Here is a 26,970-nt window from a genome sequence, read left to right as displayed (position 1 = left end):
ATAGTGTCTTCACTTTCTTCAATAATTAAGACATACTGTTCAACAATAATATCAATATTAACGAAGCAATCCCAAAGGATTTCCTTCGCCACTAGCTATATATATCTGGCTCAGCGACGAATAATGTTGCTGAAATAAAAACTGTGTTGGTTATACGTGATTGGTGAAAAATTCAGTTTAAGTTTTTGGACAAAGTTTCTGGAAAGTTTTGCGCACTATAATTGCGAAGAATCAAAATCGACATTTCCTGGTGTTTAAAAAGGTCGGTACTATTCTTGATAGTATTGAAATAAAATTTAATTTATTATATCATTTACTCCCTTAATTGTTAGTGTAACAATAGGGTTGAATGGACCAAGATCCTATTACTAACAATGGCCTCGATTATCAAAGCAATTCTTTTTGTTAAAACAAAAGGTGGTAAGGCAGATAATATTAAAATAAAACACAAATCAGCAGACTCTTAAAGATTAACTTAAAATTAGGAAAGTTTACTAATTATTAGCAAAATTGATAAATATTATTAAAGGACCTTAGACCCTTGAATTGAATTTTAATATATTTTTCAATAGGTACAAGTTTAAAAAAAATGTGTAAAAACATCCTGTAAGACAGCTGAAATGTTTTCGGATACTCGTTAGCAATTAAAATACTGAAGGAAAGTTAATATAAAAAATGCACTTTTTTTCCAAATATTAAAATACTTTCAGAATTGAAATTAAATATATATTATTAATCATTTATTCGTTTGTTTAAAGAGAAACTTAATTTTTAATTTCTAATTGCTATAAAAATAGCATTGCATAAAACCCGGAGTAATTATTGAAAAGTGTTGAAAATATGATGAAATTATTCTCTAGCTACTTGTTAAGCAAAAGGGCGGAAGGGCGTTAAATATTAAAACGGTCCTAAAAGCATTATGCTTCACGCTATACCCGCATGGCGTTGGGAATGATAATAAATAAAATTTAGTCGCATGATGCTCAGGAGAGGACACGGACATTATTCTACATAACTATACGTGGTTAGATAGTAAAGAAGATGCTTTGTCAGAATTATCCATCGTGAAGTTTGGAGAATAAATGGCACCGAGGTGCCACGTTATTCCCGTACCTGGGTCAGATTTTGTTGGACGGTATTTTTATGCCAAATAATCTTCTCGAATGTGCAATTAGCAGGGCAAAACCTTCAATAAGAAGTTTTTCTGTAAAATTATCCTTTTTATCTGTGACGAATCGCTCTACAACAAAATCTATAATACTTGTCACGAAAGGCTGAACGAAAAAAGTAGTATAAATCAATTATTCAACCCTCTTGTTCTACGAATACTTACGATAAGGAACAGTTAATTCTATGAGCTTTCCAAGTATATTACTGCTTCTTATTATAATTATTACTATTATTATTAGTGTTTGCAATCAAATTAGCATTGAAACATTGACCTGTATCACTTAAAAATGTTGAATCTTTTCTTCGAAATCAAGTATAATCGTTTGCCGAGTGATTTAAAGTCACTTTCTTTGTTAGTAACAATGCTTTGAGATATTTTATTTATTATTATTCGCTCAATTACAGGGTGAACGACTCCATGAGTTTTGCTCTCTAATTTTAATCCTGTCGTAACCGATATTAATTTCCGATCTATCTGGAAACCTTCTAGGCTGCCTGTCATTTTTCATCATAAATATCCGATTGAACCATCAGGTGAAAAGTTTGCTTACTCCCGCGAGTTTTCCTTCGTTGGAACGTTTCGTATCTAAAAGCTGTTATTGCACTCCTGCATCTAGCCTCGTTAATCTTTTCTGACAGCCACACATTTCCAGCGTTTTCCGCCTCGATTGTTGGCTCATTAAATTCTTTTTCACTGAACAGATGTTATGGGGTGGGTGACGAGGTGATAAAGGCAGAGCGGGGGTTGCTACTACTTTCTTCTCCTTTCCTCCCTGGGTTTTTATTCTATTTTCTCTTTTTTTTTAATTTTCCTCAACAAAACGACCGGCCAAAGAAAATTACGAGCACAGCGACAGCAACAGAAATTTAAAATAAAGAAAACATGAAAATTGGACTTTGAATTATTCGGTTTAATTACGAGAAATAAAAAATAAAATGAAAATTTGTCAGAAAAATTATTTAATTTGTTAGTAAAATATTTCGTGGTTAATAAGATCAAGCTTTGAGTTCTTTTTTAATACAATTGTATCGATGATTACGTAAGAGAAAATTGTGATTTATCGGTAAATATTATTATTGAATCACCCGAGTGTGGAAATACGGTTATATAATAACATTATAATTTTCTACGAATCAATGCAACACTGTTGTTTATTGTCGAAGCTCATAATTTATTAAAAGCTTTATTGCATTAATTTGTATGCAAAATTTCTCACATATCCCATATTGTTGTTTATTTTGTGCTTGAAATATTTTCCACGCGTTTCTATAAAACAGTAATTGCTAGTTTACATGGATCCCCACAAATTTCACTCATCGTGTCTGATTATTCAAATTACTTATGTCAATTCTACTCATTTCTTAACCAACAATGATTTAACTCAATACCCTTGTTTAACTTTTGTCACGATATTCGTGCAGGCTACTGAAATAGTAAAAAAAAATTATAATCTAATTTATGTTGACCATTCACAAATTTCATTCCTCAATAAATATAATATAGCTCAGTGACTAACCTAACTATTTTTCTGACTATATCCCTCCAGTACTCACTCTTATATTCTCACTCTCACTTTCACACCTTCAGTATATTGTCTCGCTTTTCTTTTTATGCTTTTGCTTCTCCTCTTTATTTTTATTTGTCATTTCTCCTTCCTTCGGAGATACAGTTTTACGCTTATTTTTATTTTCATCTTATTTTACACCACACAAACATTATATGCGTTGAGCATACATCTTTTCTCATTCTACTTCTACTAATTATAATACACTATAATTTTATATTTTCTCTGCTACAGTATTTTCAAGCCCTTGCATTAAAAATATCCCTCTCACTCTTTAAGCTGTCATTGTTTCTTCCTTTCTCTCTGTTTTGTTAATTTCCAGCAATAGATTTATATCTAGAAATATTTCAACTTCTAAAAACACCACTAGCTTAAATAGTAGTACTGCGAATAATTTTGAAGTGGTATAATTTTTAATACAATAATAAATTCTAAAATAAAAAACAAACATTTTATATTCTATAAAAGAAAAAATAAAGTAGGAGAGCTTAGACAGTCTATAATTTGAAAAAAGGCTGAATGCGGCAAATTTTAGTACATCTGTAATACGGAGTGGATTAAAGAAAGATTAAACTGGTGTCTGTTAGCAGAAAGGCCATTTATTTTTGCTGATTTCGCGATACGTATACTCAAAGCAATTACAGTTTTTTTCTTCCTGCAAGAACTCTTTGCACGATCCCTCTTCACGAATAAAAAGGCCGAAAATATGAAACATTATCTTATGTAGACGAATATACTGTTCTATAATCGTATATGTACGTGTATAATATGTCCCACAAAAAACAAGTTTCGCCTGCAAAAAAAGGTGTGGCCAGTACATAAATCGTCTAGCGTAAATAATATAATAAAATAAAATATTCCAATTAAAAAAATTAGTGAAATCCAAACGTTAGACAAGTATGTATATATTTTTGCGTTAGCAAAATTTAGAATTACGAAAATCAAATAGTAACACAAAAAAGATACTTGCCGGGCCGGTTATGTTCATACGTAAGTCACTATCTTACAATACAAGCATTGCTTCCCGTAATTTTAACAGAATGTGAACTGTGAGCGCATTGGAGTTGAATCCAACGAACAATGTTGATCGAAATTCAAGACAGTATTATTTACGTCTTCCATTACTTCCATAATGTGAAGTATTTAATTTTCTAATTAAATTTACGTCTGCTACGACATTGAATCTACTTTGTCGTTAACATTAACGACCAATTTCAGGGCAAAGACATTCGCGAAGATTCGAGAAGAATTATTTCATGTTATTTTTGACAAATTCATGGACCGAGTTATGAGAACTCTGGATTGCGTTAACCGTTTTTGACGATTGTGGTCTCATTTGAAAACATTCTTAAAACCATTTTAGAAAAATTTTTACTTAAATCATGACAATGGATCATTCATGGAGATAAATTGATTTTAAAATTAAGACGGCCAAACTTGCTGTATAAGTTACACGGTAACGCTGGGCGATATGTACTTGCCGTTGAAACACTACCGTGTCTCTTGATATAAAGTACACCAAACTCTTTTTGCCTGCCGAGCGAAATAATTTCCAAGCAAACTACTCCGAAACGTGTCAACGTTAGTTTTATTTGTGACCTGAAGTTGGTCGAGTTTCTTCAACCAAAAGTTTCATTTTGACTTAGAGCACCAAGGCATTTATCTTATAGAGTTTCTATAATTATTCATTTTGTCGAAAGTCACCTCTTCAGTTTGGTGCATCACTGAGACGAGAAATTATGGATATATATAGCTTCTTTAACTAAATAATAATTATTTGTTAGTTACGTTAGGAATGCTAAAAATAGAAATCTTTAAGACTACCTCTGTGTTCCGTTATTGACTGTGATTACTGAAAATCTATAGTTTGTGGGACGTTAAATATAATTTTTTTAGTACTCGCAATCAATAATGGAACACAGGATAAAAATGATTGGATTTATCTTCTTTTATGATTAATATAGTATGTGTCAATAGATTTAGGAAAGTGTAAGTGCTTTCATTCCAGTTTAAAAGTTTACTCTCTTGCGTTAAGGAGATCGATGGGCCGTTTTAACGTTTCGAATTGAGAGTAGTGCAAAAAGTGAATAAAGAGAGCATAGAGTGAGAGAGCCAGGCCGATGGGGTTGAAGGAGAGAAAAGAGGGAGAAAGCGAAAAGCAAGCTTTCGCGAGAAAAGTTTCGTCTCGATAAGGAGGAAGAAAACTGGTAACTCAGCTCGGTCGAGTCAGATTAAAAGCTACCTTTCTGCTTTAAGATTTTACACCTCCTCCTTTCTCTATATTACACCACAGATATTTCTCTCGTGTACTTGTATTATATATAAAAACTCGAAAGATCACCAATGAGTTTTGTAATTAAATAGAATAATGCAAGAGTCTCCTCTTCTATTTCTATACAGCGTCCCTAATTTTAAATTAAACTATAACATTTTTTACAATTTTAGTGCAAAAAATAAAGTAAAGAGTGCTTCAAGCTTGACATTAGATATAGTTAACATAGTTATAATACGCAGCAATGATCCACATAGAATGTTAAAATAAATCAGAAATGTCAATTCAGCGATAAAACAAGATGAAAATTTAGTTTAACTTCGTAGGATTCGAAACTATTTTCAGATAGTCAAATTTTACAAGCTCTCCGAAAACTTTGTTCATTCCGACCCGATCTCGCGACTCTATTGGACTGGAAGGGCTAACTGAAACCATGGACTGAAAAACTGTGGAAAAACTGGAAAAGCAAAGTTCGTATTGAAATACTTCACACCACCCGCTGCGCATCCATTTTTATTCCACGTTTTGTATTTCATTTACATTGATCTTTTATATTAACCCTTATCTATATAAATATTTCCAGAATTTAATATTTTGAATTCTATATACAAAATTGGAAATTAATCAATTTTAAATATTATATTTGTGCTTTTAATGAACAATATTTGTATGTTAACACAGTTTGTGATGATTACTTGTTAGGTATTTTGTAAGATATTATTTAAAGCGTAAGAAAATAATTTCTCGTAGAAATGTCTATACGTATAATAAAAAATAATAATAATTACGGCGTTCCATAAAGTAGTCATTTTTTCAATAGACATAGAGAGAGACAGAGGGTGAGGCAATGTAAAGAGAAAGGGAAAGAGCTTTCGATTTTAATGAAACCATTCTGAAAAATGATTACTCGGAACTGGCGATCTTCACCGGGAAAACCTCATGAAAGCTCACGAAAGCTCGCGTAGGCAGGAATAACAGGGAAGGGGGGTGGTCCCGAGTGAAAAATGACTTCCCCATGCCGGAAATGAATTTCCCATTAATTCCATACCCGACTATTTATTTGCATGATTTACTACGGACGTCCTTCACACTTTTTATTATTTACAGTTTTTAAATAAATTTTTTACATTACAGTAGTAAAATTGTGAAATGCAATCTTAATTCTCCATATATTTAATTTTGCTGCTTGTTATTATATTTTTGTAATTTTTACATAAATGCTCTTGGATATTATTTCTTATATATTTTTTATATCTTTAAAATTGTTTATTTTATAAAAAAAATATCTACCGGTGTGAAGTTGGCACCCCAAATCATCTTTTTATAGTTTTGCGAGTTCAATCTGCAGAACTTTTTTGAAAAATAGCAAGGAACTGTAGAACTTGTCGGAGTGCTACTAGAACTGCTTGTTTTTTTTTTCATTTTTAAAATTTGGGGTGCTAAGTTCACACTGGTAAAATATCTAGCTTTTCATTGGGTGAACGCTTTTATTTGCCATCAGAAGGTCATCGTAGTTTCTATTAATCAAATTTTATACCTCTCATTGCATATTCTTGTAGTTACTTTCAAGGACCTAGAAGTGTTCACCTAGTGTGCATGTGTCTATATGTAGGTACGTCAGTTATTCAATCGCGTATTCACTCACCTACATATAATTTCAAGTCTAAATATCTTCTAAACGCCTATGTCAAATGGTATAAATATTTGGGAAAGCTTTTAAAAGTAGGTACACAAGTATATACAATAAAAGTTACATCAATGCGTTGTTATTTTTAGATTCTTCATTTCAATTAAAGTCTTGTAATTTGTTCCATTCACACTTTTATCATTAACGCTTTGGTAAACGCACGTAGAGTAATTCGATAAGGTATGTCTGGAGAACAGAAACGAAATTAGTTAATTGTACTAAATACTTTCATTTTAGTAATAATAAAATATTTCACGTCTAAGTGTGATGAAATTGTAATAAAAAGCAGAGCATAATTAATTGATGAAAATACATTAGTGCAATTTTGAAGCTCTTTAATATTCACTGACAGCGTACGCTGCGAGATGACATCCGGATGCTGTATCTGTCACGAGACTACAAAGTCCTGGCACCTAATACAATTTGTCACTTTAATTACAAGCTTCTACTAGGATCTTCCTTATCTCATTACACGTACTAATTTTTGCATATATTAATTTAGGGTAAAAAAATTGTTCATATATTTAAAAAAAAAAAAAAAATTCTGCAGAAAAGCCAGGAACAATTAAACTCAAATAAATGTTAAAATAATATCTTTACTGCTATAAATTACTCACAAACATCTGAGAAAATTATTCGTTGATAATAGTCAAGGTTGCAGCTGTGAGCAATAAATGCATTAGGATGCTTCGAGGGAGTTGAAATGCGATCGGTACCGGTTTGCAGTTCGCAATATACTATACGCTGTTTGTGAAACTGCTGGGGATTCCACATATTACAAAGCTGCAACTGTATATTCTGATTAAGAACGATAAAGACATCCGGGTTATTGAACAAAATGGTAGTACCATTACGTCCGGCAGCTTGTGCCAGAAACTGTCCACCAATGGAAACTTTTATCACCAAGCTACGATGAACCATTAATGTTTCGGGTTTTACGCGAGATAAAAAAAAATGCTGTGCTAGCTTAACTGTCTCTTCCAATCAGTTAAGAACAGCAACAACTAATGTGTAAGAAATACCAATTTAGACGATGCGATTAATATTGAAATCAATTCAAGTTATTAAAATTTGAGAACTTGAATAAATTTAATAATGTTCTTGATAAATAAATAAATAACAATATTTCACTTATATTTATGATTAGTGAATCTAGGTATCTGCCAAGACTCGTTTCGCTGCAATTCATTTTGCAATAAGTTTTCAGGCTGTCCTGTTGGCCGGCTTTCTACTATTTCTTCTTCTTCATCGTCCACGACGAAGTTTGACTTTAAATTAAATAAGCCGTTTCCCTCGAACGGGACACTCCATCTGTCTACTCCCCTACGAATCCGATGAGGTCCCTCCGCATAGGTCAAACTTCAAGAAAGAAATCAGGAAATCTAATCTGCCCAAGAGGATGAAACCGAAAAAATTTATTTCCCATCTCGTCTTCTAATAAATAAACGAAATCCACTTGCAATCCAGCTGATAAACTCAATATTGGAAATTAGTCGTAAATTCATATTGACAAAATGGTAGAAAATGAACGAACCCGGATCTGTTGCAGAAATCTTCTCATTCGATTGATTAATTTAACACAGAATAAAAGTCAACGCGATTCCCCCGCTCCCCTTCCTCTTTTTCTCTTTTTCCATCTTCGTTATTTTATTATTGTTCACGTTATTCATTAACTGGACACAAATAATAGTACTTGGTCAGAAATTGGACGAAGCTTGATGAAATTTAATTGAAATATTGGAACCTCAGTAGTATTACCTTTAAACATGTCTGCCATTTGTTGGATCAATCGATATAATAGGGATAAGGGGCTCTTCGTCATCGCAATATTTCCTCGATCGATGTTAATGCACAAAGGGCCCAGTGGTTCGATTATTAGGAGAATTGCAGAGAAAGAGTGATTAAAATGTAGATAAAAAAAACTATGAGAGATATTCGAGCATCACGATATAATCGCTTAAACTCTATCCAGTGTGTCACATCACACGTGGCGTTAACGTCACAATTCCTAACTTACTTTTACTACTTAACAATATGTTACTTCACAGTCGGAAACTCTCGTATTATTTTGTCGTTTTACTTCACTTCGCCATTTTTGGCATAAATTCTCCCATTGCTATTGTTATTATTGCCAGAGAGACAGGATGGGATCAGCGAAATCATAATAAGAGCAACGGCTAATTCTCAGCAAGATAAGCGAGTTTGCGTTTTCCATTGAGGTTAGGTTAGTATTTGGCTTGTGTGTGGAAGGTTGAGGGATAATACAACCGGCAAACGCGAGAAGAGGGAAATGCAACGTGCAGGTAAACCTTTTGACGTTGCACAAAAGCATTCTGCCTATTAATTAACTTTCTACTCGTTCTTGGTCTTACTGAGCGTTGCTGCTGCTGCTGCTACTATCGCTCCGCTTCTGTTGATGCTCGGTATTCTTTCGCCCGCCAGCAACAGTTTGTCGCCTGGAAACCTCGCTCGCTCGCAAAATGGAGAATGCCAGGGCAAATTACTTCCCGTCTACTCTCGCTAAGCTTCGCTGGAATTTATTTCACCGTCCAACTATACATCACGGAATTATATCGTATAAATATGGCAAACCGGACAATACGCTTAAAAAGCAATTTTTTTTCTCCTCTCCACCTTTTCACTTTCCCCTTTCCCTCCCACAGAACTTTATAAAATTATACCTAGCTGCGACTTTGACCCACGAGTTTTACCAACCTTGCAATATAAAGGAAATCCAGTTAATTGATTGAGCTGTAAAACCGAATTAGCTAAGAATACTGGACGCTAGTATAGTTTAAAAGCCATAATTCAGATTTTTTTTTTCTATAAAAGTTGCAAAACTGCAAACCTATTGTTTGCAGGATAGACATTCATTATCAATATTATAATTGTTTTGTTTTTAAATAACTTTTATGATCAAATAACGATTAAGGTCATTAAGAAAATTATTTTTATTAACAAAACATGAAAATACTCATTACGCGAATATATTATTATACCATAAGTGTATAATACATAAGAATTAAGCAGGTAATAGTGCTGAAAGCAAATAATATTCTATCATAAAATTATATAATTTATTAGCAATAACAATTAAATGCTATTTGAGAGTAGATAAATGTAGTTGTTTTATACTTATTGAACAAACCTGAAGTAAAAGCGGAGAAAATTACGAATCACGTGGTATTAGAGTCCAGTTTGAAACTCCACGGGGCATGTATGAAAATATCCATAAAACTAGACGTCCATCGCGTGTATATACATGCACATAATATGCATTTTCCTTAGAAAAAGAAGTCTTTCTTTTCGTTTGCAATAGCTATACGCAGCAAAAGATTAAATGTGTGGGCTTTTTTCATTTTTATAATAAGAATTTTTGCGATAGATTATGTGTTCTCTTATAAGTCTCTCTCACTCTCTCCCTCCCTACACTGAAAACAATTATTTCAATACAATCAAATTAAAAATCCGTTTAAATTAAAGTTCGATAATTTCAAGTAAATAATTTTATTGGCATTATTAAAAAAAAGTAATTTTTTCTCAGTACGTGAATACTTATAAGAATATTACAAAAATTTTATTAAATTTCAAATTAAATTAACTGTCCTTACTAAAATTACTCGTCGAAGACACATTCATGTATAACATTTCTTTTGTGTCTCTTCCTTGAATATTTATTTGATGTAATGAAAATCGCGAATCACGTGGTATGTAAGTCCAGCTTGAAACCCCAAAGGGCTTGTATAAAAATATACGTAAAAGTAGATGTCTTTTGTGTATATACATATATACAATACACATTCTCCTTATAAAAAGGAGTCACTCTTTTCGTTTGCAGTGGCTATATATATATAGATATATATATATATATATAGCAAAAGATTGAATGTTGGATTTTTGCCCCTTTACAATAAGAATTCATGCGCTGTAGCACCTGTTCTTATAAGTCTCTCTATATGCATAGTTTTGTATAAGAATACTACACAATTTTATCAAATTCCAATTAAATCAGCTGTAAAAAAAATTGCAAAATTTTAAGTATACATAGTAAAAATTATGAATCACATGTTATGCGAGTCCAGCTTGACACACCAAACAGTTCGTACGAAATTATCCGCGAACGTACACGTCCATACACACACACACACATCGCGCTTATACATATACCTGTATATGTATAATGCGCATTTTTCTTATAAAAGAGTCATTTGTTTCGTATGCGATGGTTTTACGTAGCAAAGGATTGGATGTGTGAGTTCTTGCCCCCTCTACAATAAGAATTCTTTCACTATAGTATGTGTTCTTAGGGTTTCACTGTTCACTCGTCTATTTTGTGCAAATCTGTGAAAGCGTTATACTCCGTGTTGGTTTCTGTCTGTGTAGATGCGGATTTTCAGACGCGCTTCAACGTTTACTCAAGGACGTAGATCCCCGAGGCTGAGTCGTGTAGCAAAGTATACAGAAAGACCATTGCAGACAGAAAGCTATCTTATTTCAAAGCATCCGCAGTGGCTGTGCGGAATTTCTAATGATCACCGATCCTTTTCACTATCGTCCCTTACCCCGTGCTCGATACTTTTGCTATTCTTCCACTGGATTTTCAAATCCATTAGTCGATCGTGAGTAATTCTAACCTTTCCTTTCACAGCTGTCTATCCAAATCCATTTTTAAGCTCCTTGGACTAATCTCCTCTACCCATTATATCCTAATTACTTTTGCCATTATCCTACTAGATTTCCTAGTCCATTATTATTGGATCATTCATAAACTTTGAAATTTAAATCTTTCAAAGAAATTAATTTATCAAAGCAAATTTTTCAAGAGGCTATCTAGCAATATCTTGTCTGTAGAAATAAATCTATTTCTTTAAAGAAAACTAACTGAATAATAGGCGAAGAAACTTTTTCTGAAGAATGATCATAATTCAGGAGATCCGGCGTTTATAATTTTATTTATGCTTGAAAAGATGGGAGATCTGATTGCAGGATTCTGGAAGTTTCCGAAGGAAGCGTGGAATCTCATTGCTAAGTTGAAGTTTTCCGAGTATTACGCAATATTTACCTGTTTGTTAAAAGGAGAAGGGATCTCTGTAATATCAAGTCTTTTAATCTCCTGAGAAAGCTGCGCAGGGTCTGAGAAATCTTGTTAAAATAATATTGCTGTGATCCGGCAGGAACTTGCTAAAGTTCAAACTTGCTACCTTATTAATGCTCTAGGTAATGAGTATTTATACTTTATAAACTTTAAGGATCATCGAAGATTTTAATTCTAAGCACTGCTCATTTACAATTTTTATCGAACCTCAGCACGCGGTGTCTAAGATTATAGTCTGCAAAACGTTAAAAGGTAAGCGAAGTTTAGAAAAAAAACACAAAAATTTTCGGTTTGATTATTTCCAGGCATAATTCTATTAATCAAGGTACTATCATAAAGGTACTTGAAAAAGAGATCAAGGGCATTCGGTTTCTTTAAATCTGCAGAGAACCTTGAAACAAAGAATGTTTAATCCTTAATAATTAATCGTTTATTAACTAAGGCCTAAATCTATATTATGTGTTTTCTACAAGAAATTCTTTTTTTTGCTTAATATTTTAAAAATTAATTATTCATCTTAATATGTATCTTTCTCAAAGCCTAATTTTTATTTTTATATTTAATCTTAAAATTATTATAAATTTTCCGGATTAATACAAACGAGAAATTTTATTCGTCAAAAAAAAAACTATTCTTTGCTCTGTTAATACAAAAAGGTGTTAAACGTACCTTGATACAGATTTCTGGCAATGATTGGCCCAGTGCCAAAATCTGAATTTGTAAGCTTGACAAAAACATCTGTGACTTCAATCGAATAAATTCTTTATGCAAATTCTTAACTCAATACATAGAATAAGCCAGCTTTATGAAAAAGTTTGTTTATTACAAGAATAACTTGTTGAATCGAAAAATCATATTAAACTTCGTCGAAGCAATCAAATTACTCTGCGAAAGAAAACGTTTTAACTGTGCTGTAAATTGGTTTTGATCTTCAACCTAATCCACAATCACAGCACGATCGTTATTTATCCAATTATATCTCGTGTTTATGAAACATCCACGGAGGATCTGGGAAGGGAAGCCCACGAGAACAAACGGAAAGTGATCTGGTGAATCGAAAAAAAAAGATGTTTAAAGCTTTTATGTGAAAAAGTTGGAACGTTTCTAAAAATATAGTTGATCGTGTTTGGCGGTTGATTGAGGACGGAGAGGAACAAGAAGAAAGGGGGTAAAATCGTGAGAGGTAAAACCATAGAAAAAGGATGAAAAAAGTGAAAGTAGAAGGATGGAGGGGGTTAGCTTAGCAGGGAAGTAAGACGCGAGCTTTTTTCAACTTTTTCTTTGTTTTTACTGGCGCTGGGAGGTTTTCTGGTGCAAATGCGATCTGCACGTAGTCGGACAAAAGTTTGCCGAGGCTTCCAAGCGGATCTCACAGTCTGAACGTGCCTGCGAGCTTCTGCCAGATATCATTTGACCGACATTCGATGCCCGTCGACACCGAGGGCTTCGGTAGGCGTTCCAGACATGATCCCTCAGATCTTACCTATCCCTCTGGCATCTCTCTCTCTCTCTCTCTCTCTCTCTCCATTTATCCCTAGGCTCCCTAGGCATCACCAACAGTCGCTGAGCCAACGGAACCGACAGACTCTCACAGAAATATCGTCTTTCAGTCACGTCTTAACACGTTCCAACTAATTGTGGCGACATTGTAGCTTCCGATCATTCGCGAACTGCTTTGTCATACGGAATCAGCAGGAAGTAACAAACGTAGAGGAAAAACGAACAAATAAAATACTCCTTTATATACATATATATAGAAAGAAAATTATATAATGAACTTATGACGAACATTCATTAAGAACAAATTTTAATACTTTTAAGAAATTTAGCGGATCGTCACATTATTATTTTAACATCCGCTAGCGTGTTAAAGGATACGCGTGAAGGTCTCTACGGATTGAGGGAGGCAAGATGAGAAAATATATGCTTTGAGCACCGTAAATAGGTCACGTTAACGTTAAATCTTGGCACGTTAAGAACGACAAGGACAGTCTCTATAATATTTCTATCTTGATGCATTGGGAATTTATACTTTGCAGTTTAGCAGCTTGCAATTGTATTTAAAGACAAGAATGAACAACGATCAAATAGTTTGTAGAAGCAAATTTGATCATTCATAGAATGATTTTGCACAAGGTTTTTTGAAAAAATTGTACAAAGATATTATTACTTACATATGTTAAATGCTGGAATAAAATGAAAATGTTGCGCATACTTCCCACATAATATGATACGTAAGAGCCAGAAACGTTCCTGAAATATTCCAGAGTGTCGAATTGAGTCCAGGAACGTTTCTAGCACATGTATGCAGGTAATTATCAAGCTCATCGTTACGTTTGCAGCTACCTTAATGCACGCTGGATTTAACGATCGTTGAATGTTGAGCCACACGAGATTCGCACTGGATATCAGCTGAAGCAACATCCCTATACCAAATCTGAATTTGTTAAATGACACGTAATAGTGTCACCGCTGACTCGGGCAAATGTGTGTCGCCATATTCGAATCGTCCCTTTTCATTCCAGGTTTACGCGTGTAACAAAACCAAAATTCTCCTTGCTCGCTGACCTTGATTACAAAATAAAACAATCGTGGGTTACCATTCTCCCGAAAATTATTATATTAGTTAAACCTTGCATGTGAATTAAAGTAATTTAATGTTCAATATAATAGCTTTTGTCGGTACCTGTTAAAAGATGTCCGAACACACGAAAGAGTCACTATGGTAAATTTGTCAAGTATTTTGGATTATACTGAGTTATCCTTATTCCTCCTACCCCCCCCCCCCCCCCCCCCCAGATTACTTGTATCAAATACTAAAACTCCCCTTACTGATTGATATTGGTATATAGTAAAACAAAACAACCCTTATGATTATACTCCAAATTAAATAGCAAATTTTTTATTTAATGGTGCATGTGGCAATGGTTGAAAAAATTATTTCTTATAGAATAATCCCTTGGCATTCCTGTTGAAATATTAAAACTCAACAAGTGACCAGAAATAGTAAATATGTTAGAAATGATTCGTTCCATTAAATTTCGATACTTAAACGTAATCGAATTGGCACCAATACCAATTCGTATTTATCCAACAAATAGATTAACGATTCTATCCGTGTGATTGCTATATCAATTAATTGGATCGAATTAATGGTTTTGATTGACTTCATGCATTAGATTCGCCAAATGACAGAAATTAATCAGGCTAGCTAGCCCTGCTCGAAGAAGCTTAGATTTCATTCTACATTTCACGTATCATCGAACTTCGTCATATCGAATGGACGTTAATTCCCACTCGTAGAAATTTGGTGACAGTTTGGCTTGGCTAGGATTTGCTTGAAATTAAGATGACGTCTGTAATCATAGAATTATGGATATTTATATATTAAAATCGTTTGAAAATAAACGTTGTCTGCGTTGGTAGAAAAAGGGCGAGTGAGTGCAAGAATAATACTAGCTAAAGATATTACAAATTATAGTATTTATGCAAAAACTTTATAATATAAAAAAAGGAGAGTCAAGACTGTCATTGTATTTAGTTGAATAGAGCTTTAACTTAAAAAACTGGAAATGCACTGATAGCCGTAGCCCTTTTAGAGCTCAAGTGAACGTACAAAGAAGGCTACTAGAAAAACAAGAGCAACAGCTACGAGAGGAATCGGTATTCATCGGTCCAGTTAGCGTTGTCGGAGAAGGTTAAATTTCGTTTGACGTTTCGTCTGTCATCGAGTTTCGTTCAGTCGAATGAGAGTGGTGGACGTTAATTTAAATTCGTGGAAATCCACTGATAGTCGCTCGTCGGATAGGCCAAGAGTAAACAACGAGAGAGACAGCAACAATGACAAAGATAATAGCAATGACAACAACAACAACATCAAGAATAACGTCAATAACTGCAGGCGAGACAAGAGAAGAGTGGGTCAAATGGGGCGAATAGGGAGGGGGAGGGGGAAGAAGGGACTGCTATGCCGAATGGATGGCAGAGAGAGCAGTTTTGTTTACCGTCGAACGGAACAAAGCAACGTTTCCGAGAGGCTCGATTCGTCTAGAAAGTTTCCGCTCACTCGGTGCGAATTTACATATTTACCAGTTTCCATATTTCGACATTTGCGCTTCGTATCGACTATTCGCAATATACTCTTCTACCATTTCTCTCCCTCTGTCTCTCATTCAAACGCACACACACACACACAAACGCCCACACACTCGTTTCCGCGTCTCCTTGAACCAAGCCAGGGTTGAATATTATATCGATTCAACTCTCGTCGCTCCCATCTAACGACAAAATTGAAAATGAAATTGAAGATTTTTCGCAAACTCAGAAATCATTTATGCCTCCGTCACACAAGAACTTCCACGATAAACAAATCGTTCTTATACCTTATACTTTGCTTTTTTTCTCAAATATACCGTACCTCTCATTCAATGGAAACATTAAACATCGCTCGCATATTTATCTTTAATCTGTTTTTCAACGTTACCTACTTTCCACTGCAGAAAATTGTAATCTACTTTCCTATCTCATTTATGTTATGGTTTTTTTATTATTAAAAATTTCAGGACATGCTAAACAAATATCTTTTTCTTATTGTATTAAGTTTATATCAAATGAAATAAACCAATGAATTTGATTATTATCGATATTAGAGATACGAAATAGACAATTATTACAATCATAAATAATTAGAAACAATTAAGTTTTTTTAAATCTCAAGTTTTCAAATCTGATAAAGGGGCTGAAAACAAAATTAAGAATGAACAAATCGATTCGACAATTTTAAATAACAATAATATTTCAAAAGGCAAACAATATTTGTAAAAAGTTACTAATCTTCCAGATCTGGAATAAAAAGTTGGGTACCCGCTTATGTTAATTATAGTAATATAATCAATATTCTTGACACACCAAGTTGAGTGAACTGAAAGTCGTCTTTTGTTGTGGTTTTCAGAGGACCGATGAGAGTGCGAGTGACAATGGTGTTGGCGATGGTGGTTGAGCCGGAATAAATCGAGTCGCCTTGGGAATTTGCGATGCGTCTCTTCAACTTCCAGCGGGTCACCTAGAGGGAACTCCCAGGACCGATTGGTGAATATAATGCGCGCTAAACGCATCAAGATGGTGGCGCGCTTCAGATTGCTAAGGTACAAAACTGACTGCTGCCATTGGAAAATCATATAACGACCTTGAAGAATCCAATTCGTCATTGGCGTCCATAGCTCGAGGCTCCTTCGAAAATCCTGCTACCGAACGACCTTGAACAGTCACGAGAAAAAGAACCACAGGTTCCCTCATAACTGAACGACCTTAAATCGATGCCTGGAAGAGACTGACGTTTGTATGACCTTGCATTGTCCCTTGAAAGAGTTACGAGTTCAATAATTGAACGACCTTGAACTTTTGCACTTGAAAACGCCCAAGAGCTCGATAACGATTGACCTTCGAACGTTCTCCAAAATTAACACACCTAAGTGACATTTATTAGTAATCTTCTAGCAAGAAAATCTAAATTATTAATTTTCGACGTAAAGGTATAATTTCAAGAAAAAATACAGCTTATTCTTTCGAGTACAGTGACAAAATCAGATGAAACGTGCATTACTGTCTTTGATTTTTGATTCTCTAGCTACCGGAAGTAGCAAGGATAGGCACTTTCTGGACTAGTAACTAATTATTTATTTACGTATGATAATTCTGTCCTCTTAGTGCAATTTGAATAAAAAGTAAATAGAACTGCCTGGATATGCGTTTTTCCATGCCTGGAAGGAAGTTTGAGTGACGGTGTAGAACCGGAAGTGATGAGATTTGACCGGGAAACCGGTAGTTTGACTTGTAAAGATCTCTAGGTGAAAATTGAATGTCGAAAGCATCGACGAGGGGAATAAAGGTAGCTGCTGATCTCTCTTTGCGTGTTATCGAGATGTCAGCTGCAGGCTAGGAATAAGATCCCTTAATCAGGAGAGATCAACAAAAAGTCAAGAGCACTGGGAGAGATCAAGGAGAAAAGCCGGAATCACCACGATAGAGGGAGAGAGAGAGAGAGAGAGAGAGAGTGAGAGATAGGGGAATAGAGGGGGCAAGGGGGTCAACAAAAGCCTGAACCACGGAGAAAGATCAACAAGGGCCGAATAAACCTTAGAGAAACACGCAAGCTTGGATGTGCTTTGAAAAGACCTTCGTATAAGAAAAAAATCAATTTTCAAGCTTACTATAAAAATACAACCACAAATACCACCATTTTCCCTTGGTAAATCAGCTTAATCAAATTGTTCAACAATATTTGATACAAGAGATTTTTAACACGATCCTTTGATTATTTAAAGTGAAATCTGATCGAGCCTCGGTTGAAGATGAAAGTGATTTGACGGAAGATTAATATAAAGCTGGGACGATTGTTAAATTACCGAAGAAGGAACTGTAAATCTAGGTGAAATTGGAGAAGTTAAAAGTGATTTTGAGAAAGATAAGAGTTTAGATGGAGAAATAAGGCTATCGGATAAAAGTTGGAGCATAGTAGGAAAAATTCAGGGCTTCTTGGGGAATCAAATCTAAATTCCCAGCTTTTCATGGTCGAAGAAGAATGCACTGGTACGCACGTGGGCATAGGAAAGAAGGAAAAATCGTGGAAAAACAAGGAAAGAGGCGAAAACGAGCAGTTTGGATTCAGCTAGGTTGCTCACCATTCTCAAAGCATACTGGCCCCGTAAGGATCGACGTCGAGCCCTACAGGACGAAGAATTTCACCTCGACTATGGTCTTCGCTACGTGATAAAAGTGCACGGAAAATCGATCTTCGGAGAAGCAACAAAAAATAGGAAGCAGCTGTTAAATATTTTCCTCTCTAAGAGGAAAATTAAAAGGTAAAAAAGTAAATGTTGAAAGTCAGTAATTGGATGGGGAAATAAAAGACTAAATTGCAGTTGGAAATACTAGCTGATAATAGTATGTTACAGTGAGAAGTACACATCGAGACGGCGAAAAGGATCTTAAAGAAAGAGCTGATGTAAAAATTGCTGCTAAAAGCAACATTCGTGCTATGCTGGGTAATGCCAAGCAGAGGTTAGAAAGAATTGAGAGTTAAAAGCTGGAAGATTAAGCATTTAAGATTAGTCAAAGATATTTCTTAAAAGAAACCAATAGCAGACGCTGAAAATCCACTCGAGGACGACAATTGTAAAAGTTAAATTTTAATTGTAATTCACAATACATTGAAATTTAAACTCTGATAAACAGACTTCAAATTATAATCCAGAGTAGACGCAACAAATTAAATTATTCCTATGAAAACTTCGTTTGCTGATTAAACAAAAATTTAAAAATATAAGATTAAAGAGTGTAAAATGCGGCTTCGGTCGCGTGTCTAATTTGAAATATTAAATTTGCAGCATAGAATAATAAAAGCGGAGCTATGAGATTGCAGTGACTAAAAAATTGAAGAGAAAAGGAGATAAAAAGTGATGAAAGTCAATCATTAAACAGAGAAAAGGTAGGCCGTAAATTGAATAAACTGATGCGTTAAAAGGTAAAGCGAAAAAGTTCAAAGTGAAGAAGCCAGGCTGCTTAATCTCTAAAAAGGGGAAAAATAAGCAAGTTCATCGTGGATATGGCCAATCATTCGGACTTGGAAGGGGATGAAGAGTGAATAAGGTCAGTCATTAAAAGGACTCAAAGCTTAACATTGGATCAAGGGGGGAGAATCTATTGAAGGCAAGAGGGTGTGTTTTAATTTGATTCGAATTTGCACTATAGAAGAGCTGATCTGGAATAAGCGGATGGGATTTGGACTATTGGGTTAAGATTCTGAGAAAGGGGGTAGTTTTTAGGGGGTGAAGTGTATAAGCTGAAGTTGATGATTGATCACCAACCGCATCTCTTGTGGCTAATCCGCGTGCCCAAGGCGACTACACGCTATCTCCATCCAAGACCAATCCTAAGTCCTCTCTCCTCCCTCCTCACGTCCTCTTTTTCAAAAGACTGGAAACTCCACTAAAATTCCAACTAACGCGCAGGGTCAAGACAGAAACTAAACTTCTTTGCGAAATTCCTCATCTTCACATCTGTTTCAGCTGCAAAACACAATAGGATTGTTGGAATCCTTTTGAACAGTCCGAAAAATCGATTTGAAAATGTATATAATCTTCGACTAAATGAGGAACATAATTTCGGTACAGTTGGTCTACAGGAGGATTTTTTTAAACAGGGAAATGACTTTTAAATGAATATTTGCTTGGTGTTTGTAGTTGGAGGTAGAGAAGGAGTATCGGGTGCTTTAAAGTGGAGCTTAAATGAGCAACGTAATTTGGTGTGATAAAGAGATTGGAGACCTTAGAGCGACTCCGCGCAGGGGAAGAATTCGTGAGTGAAGAAAAATATTTGAAAACTCTTTAATACTGAGAGGAACTCGAGTGTTACAATTGATCGTATTAGCTACAATACGGGAAGACTGTTTAAACAAGTGTATATTCTGGCAGAAAAAACTATTGCCGTTGCAAAAGTGTATAATAACGATTCATCGGATAAGACTGAATTTGGAAAAGTTAAGGGACAATTTTTCTAACTTCCAAAATGCATAACTAAGAACTTAATCTGACGCCATGACCTTGAATTTGAAGGAGAAATCGGAGGAATGGGTGATAAATCGACAGACTGGCAAATAATGGATTGAACGGATAAATTCGGTAAAAATATTAGGACTTTATTTATAAGGGTCTATTTATAGCTTAGGGTAATTTTGGCGAAGACTGAAATAACTTAGAGGAACTCTAACCTTACAAAGAATCAGCATGAAGGACGATCGATCGTAAAAATGGCGGTGGGTTTCAAACGCGAGTAAACTTGTCGATCAGCAAATAGGGAAAACACTTTTTTCAAAGTCTATCACCGAGGTGCGAAAAGCCGTTCAAAGTTCAAGTTATGCACCAGTTTAAAAGAGAAGCAACTTAGAATCCGTAACCAAGAATATTAGCCCAGACGATTAAACAGATAAGATTGGAACTGCCATTAAAAGTATAAAGTAGATAAAACCTTTACGAAGGAAAAATTACGAGAAAATCAAAAATATCTAATGCTCTTTTCTCCGCAGAGAGTGTCGATAAAGTGAATTAGCTTCGGGCAACGCTTAAGACGATCGGAACGTTTCAATTGGGAAGAAAATCATGTTTATAGACCAAAAAGCGTCACTTTTAAGCTGAAATACCGAACGACAAAGTAATTCGAGTTATTTTGACTCGTGCAGTAAAAAGTAGTAAGCTGAAATAGTTTTCCGAATGCAAGAGTGTCGAGCCAGTCGATAAAGCAGATCATATTCACCGTCGCTTTAAGACAATCCAGCGAATGGAGGAAGAAAAAGTTTATTCGTGTGCACAAAGTGCTCGAGTAAAAAGTGAAAGAGCATAAAGTGTGTCCAGAATTGGCCAAGATAAACGTTTAAGTAGTTGTGCTTGTTTTTCGGAAGTTCAGAGTGCAAATATAAGGACTAACGTGCCATTGGCGCAAATGACAATTTAGTTTCAAGTCGTGATGACGTCACGCATGGAGCTCCACAAGCTCAGGACTCGCCGAAGAGCGTCACGGAGTGATCGGAACTTAATCGATTAATTTACTGACAAAAGCTCACGTTGGCAGTTGCGAGATGGCAGCCCAGGATGTCCTGTTGTATCCCACAAGTCTAGTCGAAAGCTCAACACTCTCCTTTATCGAGCTATTTCCAGTGGTACGCATGGTTACACCCAAGGTACGACGATTTATTACTCCCACTTATCATAGTTGTCAAGATTATTATACATAACATTGAAATAAGAAATAATGGAATAAGAAGATAAATTTACTAAGAAAATTATTGCTTTTATAATCAAGAAAGTACGATTTATATCATATAAATTGGTTTGATAACAATAATAAATATTCTAAATGTTAATTAAGTTACTCGAATAGGCAACGGCTATAAGCTAATCGTATACTAATATTCAGTGGTTAATTTTCCTATGTCGAGATGAGAACTGAAATTTGATATGAACAAGAGTATGTTAAATGGAATTGGTTTTCTCGAAGGACCTTGTTATCTAAGATGCGAGAACTGAACGCCAGCGCATGTGATGCTTTGTACGAGAGCGTGGAGTGGTCCGGGCCTTGGATCCTGGTAACCTTGATCATCCTAGCGGTGATCAACGTGATGGTGGTGCTTGGCAATGTCCTAGTGATCTTGGCTGTTTATCACACCACGAAGCTCAGGAACGTGACTAATATGTTCATCGTCAGTCTGGCAGTTGCCGATCTCCTGGTTGGTCTTGCTGTTTTACCCTTCAGTGCCACCTGGGAAGTATTCAAGGTAGACGCTTATTGTTTTTACATCACTTTTACACTACATACCGTGTTAAGAATATAAGCCGTAAGTGACATTTATGATATTTTCAAATAATTCAACGTTTGCAAAATGAAATAAGGTTCATGCATGATTCAAAAATGGTTTAAAGTACTAAAAAGGGTTAGATATAATTTAATATCTTTGTTTTCTTTAACAAACACATATATTGATCAAAAATAAGTATAGAATAAAATTGTAATAAATATATGCTCGTTCAAGGAAACAAAACAAGTGTATATAATTTATTTCAAGAGATTTATTAAATTTTACCTCATATATGGTCAATATTAGGAGTAACTGTAGGTCGCCTTAACGATGATTACAGGTTAGGATGTGTAGAGCAAGATGATACTGAGTAATATAAGGGTAGAGCAAGCAATATAACTATATATATCACTACTATTAACTGGAGCAACGAAATTACGAGAACAATATTTCTCAAATCTTTATTTTTTGACACTTGTAAAATAAACGAAAATACAATAGTTTTGCCATTGTAAGAAATGAATTACGAAACATCGAAAGTTGAATTGAAATGAGCAATTTTTGTGAAAAACAACTTGGGATATTGGAACTCTGGTAAAAGAAAATGACGATAATAAAACGAATACACGATTTGATTTCGTCAGCAATCTCAATGACAAGGAAGGGTCTGGGAAATAATGAATGGATTGATAAAAAATAGTAGACAAGAGGGTATTATTAGAGAAAATAAAGGGAGAAGTAGAAGGAGAAAGTCGATATATCGGATAAAATAATGCAACGTGGAGAATTGAAAGGAAAATATGGTAGAGTTTGGGATGGAGGAGTTCAGTAGAGTTTTCAGGTAGGACAAAGGGGCTGTGAGTATAGAATAGATGGGGATGGGGGGTTAATATAAGGGTCAGGGTAACAGTAACGGTTGATTAATCGAGTCGAATATCGGTGACACGCACTAAAAGGCAGGCGTAATTTGAAACAGGTGGTTGGCGTAGGTGTATTGACTGCTGCATGTTTCGTATTGTTACGGATCGATGTGTTGGTGCGTTACAGAGCTGCGTACAGGACAAGGTGACGAACATTGGTACAAGACGTAGAGACAACCGACGATTTTCACATAAACTATGTGCACCTCGTCCCGTCACTTGCTATAATCAACTATATATGTATACAGTAGTTCCCGGTTAAGAGTCCGCCTTTCGGAACCGTAGACGGACAACTAATCGGGGAAAGAATTGTTTTTTTGCCAACTATCTCTGAGAACAGCGCACTTGTAGTACAACAATAGACGGTGGGGACAAAAATGTAATCTGATACCCTTTCTATTTCTTATCCCAAATGCAATTTAAAATTTCTATATTTTTGATTTAATAATAATAAATTTATTAAATCAAAAATATAGAAATTTTAAATTGCATTTGGGATAAGAAATAGAAAGGGTATCAGATTACATTTTTGTCCCCACCGTCTATTGTTGTACTACAAGTGCGCTGTTCTCAGAGATAGTTGGCAAAAAAACAATTCTTTCCCCGATTATATAGTTGTCCGTCTACGGTTCCGAAAGACGGACTCTTAACCGGGAGAACTACTGTATTTACAAAATACTCTCTTGTAAGATTTACCACGAGAATTAAGCCTTAAAATAAACTCGTTAAAATTGACAGGCTATGGGAATCCTTGACACTTTTGCCTTTGACCGGTACACAAGTTCAAAAACACACAACGCAAAAACAACCCACGTGTTTATTACCACTGTCAACTTTTACTAATATTTTACTCACTGCACGAATTCTTAGAAAGATAAAAATTTTTATTTTCGCTACACTGCACTTGAATATTATGTCAAATTTGTATAGAACAAACCACTTTTGCTATCACTAGACATTGCATTTGAATATTATCTATGTTAAATTATAATCATTTTTAATAATATCATTATAATTACAAATTTTGTGTCTTTAATGTCTCAGACTAATTAATAATATCCAATAGCTTTTCATGTTTGCCATCAAAGTACACGAAACTGTTTCGATTTAGTTACATCTATGTATTGCAAAACTTATGTTCTTATTAGCTATGTTGCTTAGTTACTAGAGCAATCTTACTTCTATTAATTGCACTATCGAATATCATGGCTTCACTTAGTTCCAAGCGTAATCGAATTTCTCTATATAGTTCCATATCGAGTTCAGCCTTTATATAATTCTAATCTTTGATTCAATCATTTAAATAACACGAGCTATTACCTTACCAGCATAAATGATTATTTTTATCAATTTCCCTGATTATTTACGAAACCAATAATTTCAAAGGAATGATATTCTAGAACGTGTCTTTTAAGATGCAAATTATTAATAATAACATTGCAGTGGTAATAAGAAGAGAACAAAAATATGGAAAAACGTTTGCCACCATTGAGGGAGAAATATTGGCCAGGCCGGGTTTCTCAATGACTCGAGACTAATGCGAAGCTTACGAAGCACTTTATTTTTCAAAGGAATCAAAAAGCGGCTTCTTCAAAGGACGGAGTATCTGCATTTTAAAGCGATACGCGCTTGAACAGCTTGCTTCCCACGAAGGGAGAATGGTAATTTTCTTGGCAAAGCAAATGATATAGTTTGAGAAGAAAAAGAAAATTAAAAAAAAAATAATTAGGATAAGCACGATCGTTATGAGGAAAGGAAGGGTGCTTTTCCCAAGCAAGTTTTTTTATACACCGTGGAAACCTTTAAATTGCTGTTACGAAGTTTTATTCTAATATGGTAAAGATGAAGACATTGTTGAGAGTCAAATTTAATAACACAAATACATTGGAAATCAGCTGATAACAACATCCACCATTCTATATATAACCATTCTTAATCCTATCGTCAAATTAAATTAACCAATTATATTTACTGGCTTTATTAAGTACAAGAGATAGTTTCGAGTATTCGACTAGCACAGTATTAAATTAGCATAGAATATGGATTAGTACATTTTCAGATAAAACGCTAGGTTAACATGAACTGTATTCACGCTGAATTTGAGACTGGACCCCTAACAGAGTGCAAAAGTTTTAAATAAAAATTCCTTGGCTCAAATTTGAAATAAAATATTAATAAATTATGTTACTAGAAGTTTTGTAAATAAACTAGAAAGATTAAAGAAATAGTCGCGAGTTTCATACTATTCGAGACTAAAGCTTTTGTTTTATCGAGTTTCTTTTGCCAAGATAATTTTTCCAAATCGAAAGGAGGATTTTACAGGGAAAACTCGCAGGCCAAAGCTTTATGAGTCTGACCTCTCTACAACTGGAGTAATGAAAAGTAGATGTATAGAGTACGGCTTGTAATTTTGACTAGTCGTTGGTGGAGCTTCTTTCATTACTTCCTATGTAAATTGAGAATTTAAAGGCTGCTTTCAAATTTTTCAAGCCATCTTTTTATAGAAAGATAGCCGACAGAGATATATTGTTGAATATTTATTTAATAAAAAAGAAATGTACCTATGTCTATGTAAACAATGCAAAATCCAGATACGATAGTATAACTAGAAGTGTTTTGGTTGTCATTATTTGCTATCAGAAAATGAAGTAAGATTAATGTGAGAAAACCAGCAAAAATCAAATAGTATATACTCATTATGTACGAATGTGTTTGAAAATTCTAGAAATATTAGAGACGAAAGTAATAAAATCCTTTGTTTTTTTTTATGAATTTTTACATTTGATATATAACATTATATTTAAAAAATGATGTGTAGTCTTTGTTAACAATGGGCATTTACATTTTCTAGGTTTGGATTTTCGGTGATCTTTGGTGCTCAGTCTGGCTAGCTGTTGACGTCTGGATGTGCACGGCGTCAATTTTAAATCTTTGCGCCATTAGCCTCGATAGGTATTTGGCAGTAACCAGGCCAGTCATTTACCCCCAGGCAAGCGATATGTCTTCATTATAACTACCCCATGAAAACGATCCATCTTAATTTAACCTTGGATTTATTCCTAACCTACTAAAATCCTTGTCTAATCAAAAATAATTTATAATTTCACTTATTATAATTTTAAATTTTCCCTTATAATATAGATCTACTGATTATCTCATTTCCTATTCTATTTCCGTCAAATTTATCATGAACATGGTTTATATATATATGTAAATGTTTCCATTATTACTTTTGTACTATTTAACTTTTAAGTGGTAGTACATTGGTAGATATTTTTTATTTTTTTAAATAATAAAAGGAGAGTATTAGAAAATTATTAGGAGTGATCGAGATAATTGTAAAGGGGAAGAATTCTAACAAATGAACTTGAATGCAGATAATGTCACCAAAGAGGGCGAGACTTTTGGTGGCAGCCGTCTGGGTTCTGAGCTTCGTGATATGTTTCCCACCACTTGTCGGATGGAAGGACAAACGGGTACGGAGTGAAAAAACGTAATCAATCCTAGCGGCCGAGAGTGGCCCGATTAACCGAGACTTTCCCTCCCGTCATGCGCTTCTTCTCATTTGTTTTTTTTAGTCTCACCCAACGCACAATGTTACATTCGCCCAAAACGGCCCGTTCAACACTACCACCATCCTCGTACCTGTCAAGCCTTGTCCCTGGATCTGCGAGCTCACCAACGATGCTGGCTATGTCGTTTATAGGCAAGTTTAACCACTGTCAATGTCTAAATTTATTCTTAAAAATTCTTTTCCCTTCTTTTTAATGATAAGGGGAATCTCTCACTATTATTTCCTAACTTTTATTTACAATTCCATTGTTTTACAATTTAAAATTAATTGAGATATTATAAAGTACTATAGTATAGTAGCAGAACATTATGGTGTCTCATTTTTTTTTCAAATTGCAAA

At 34.6% G+C, this 26,970-nt stretch overlaps 1 protein-coding gene across 12 annotated transcripts in view; it reads left to right on the top strand.

Annotated features, from left to right (window-relative positions):
- The window catches only part of Oamb (Octopamine receptor in mushroom bodies), a 110,477-nt gene that overhangs the window by 74,809 nt on the left and 8,698 nt on the right, over positions 1–26,970 (top strand). For 3 of the 12 annotated variants that reach the window (XM_066731294.1, XM_066731299.1, XM_066731295.1), the window contains 5 exons: positions 16,741–21,522; positions 21,840–22,116; positions 25,909–26,046; positions 26,435–26,533; positions 26,636–26,763. In XM_066731294.1, the coding sequence (XP_066587391.1) occupies positions 21,856–22,116; positions 25,909–26,046; positions 26,435–26,533; positions 26,636–26,763 (626 nt within the window). In that variant the 5' untranslated portion in view covers positions 16,741–21,522; positions 21,840–21,855. Of the gene's footprint in view, positions 1–61; positions 263–16,740; positions 21,523–21,839; positions 22,117–25,908; positions 26,047–26,434; positions 26,534–26,635; positions 26,764–26,970 lie in introns of those variants that run through there. The other 9 variants (XM_066731306.1, XM_066731305.1, XM_066731303.1 and 6 more) reach the window with 9 other exon arrangements.

Source organism: Prorops nasuta, unplaced genomic scaffold (genome assembly GCF_024137725.1).
Source record: "Prorops nasuta isolate Cenicafe-Biocafe unplaced genomic scaffold, Cenicafe_Pnas_1.2 PNAS00008, whole genome shotgun sequence".
In the NCBI taxonomy this organism is placed as follows: domain Eukaryota; kingdom Metazoa; phylum Arthropoda; class Insecta; order Hymenoptera; family Bethylidae; genus Prorops; species Prorops nasuta.
This window is presented reverse-complemented; position numbering and strand designations above follow the sequence as displayed.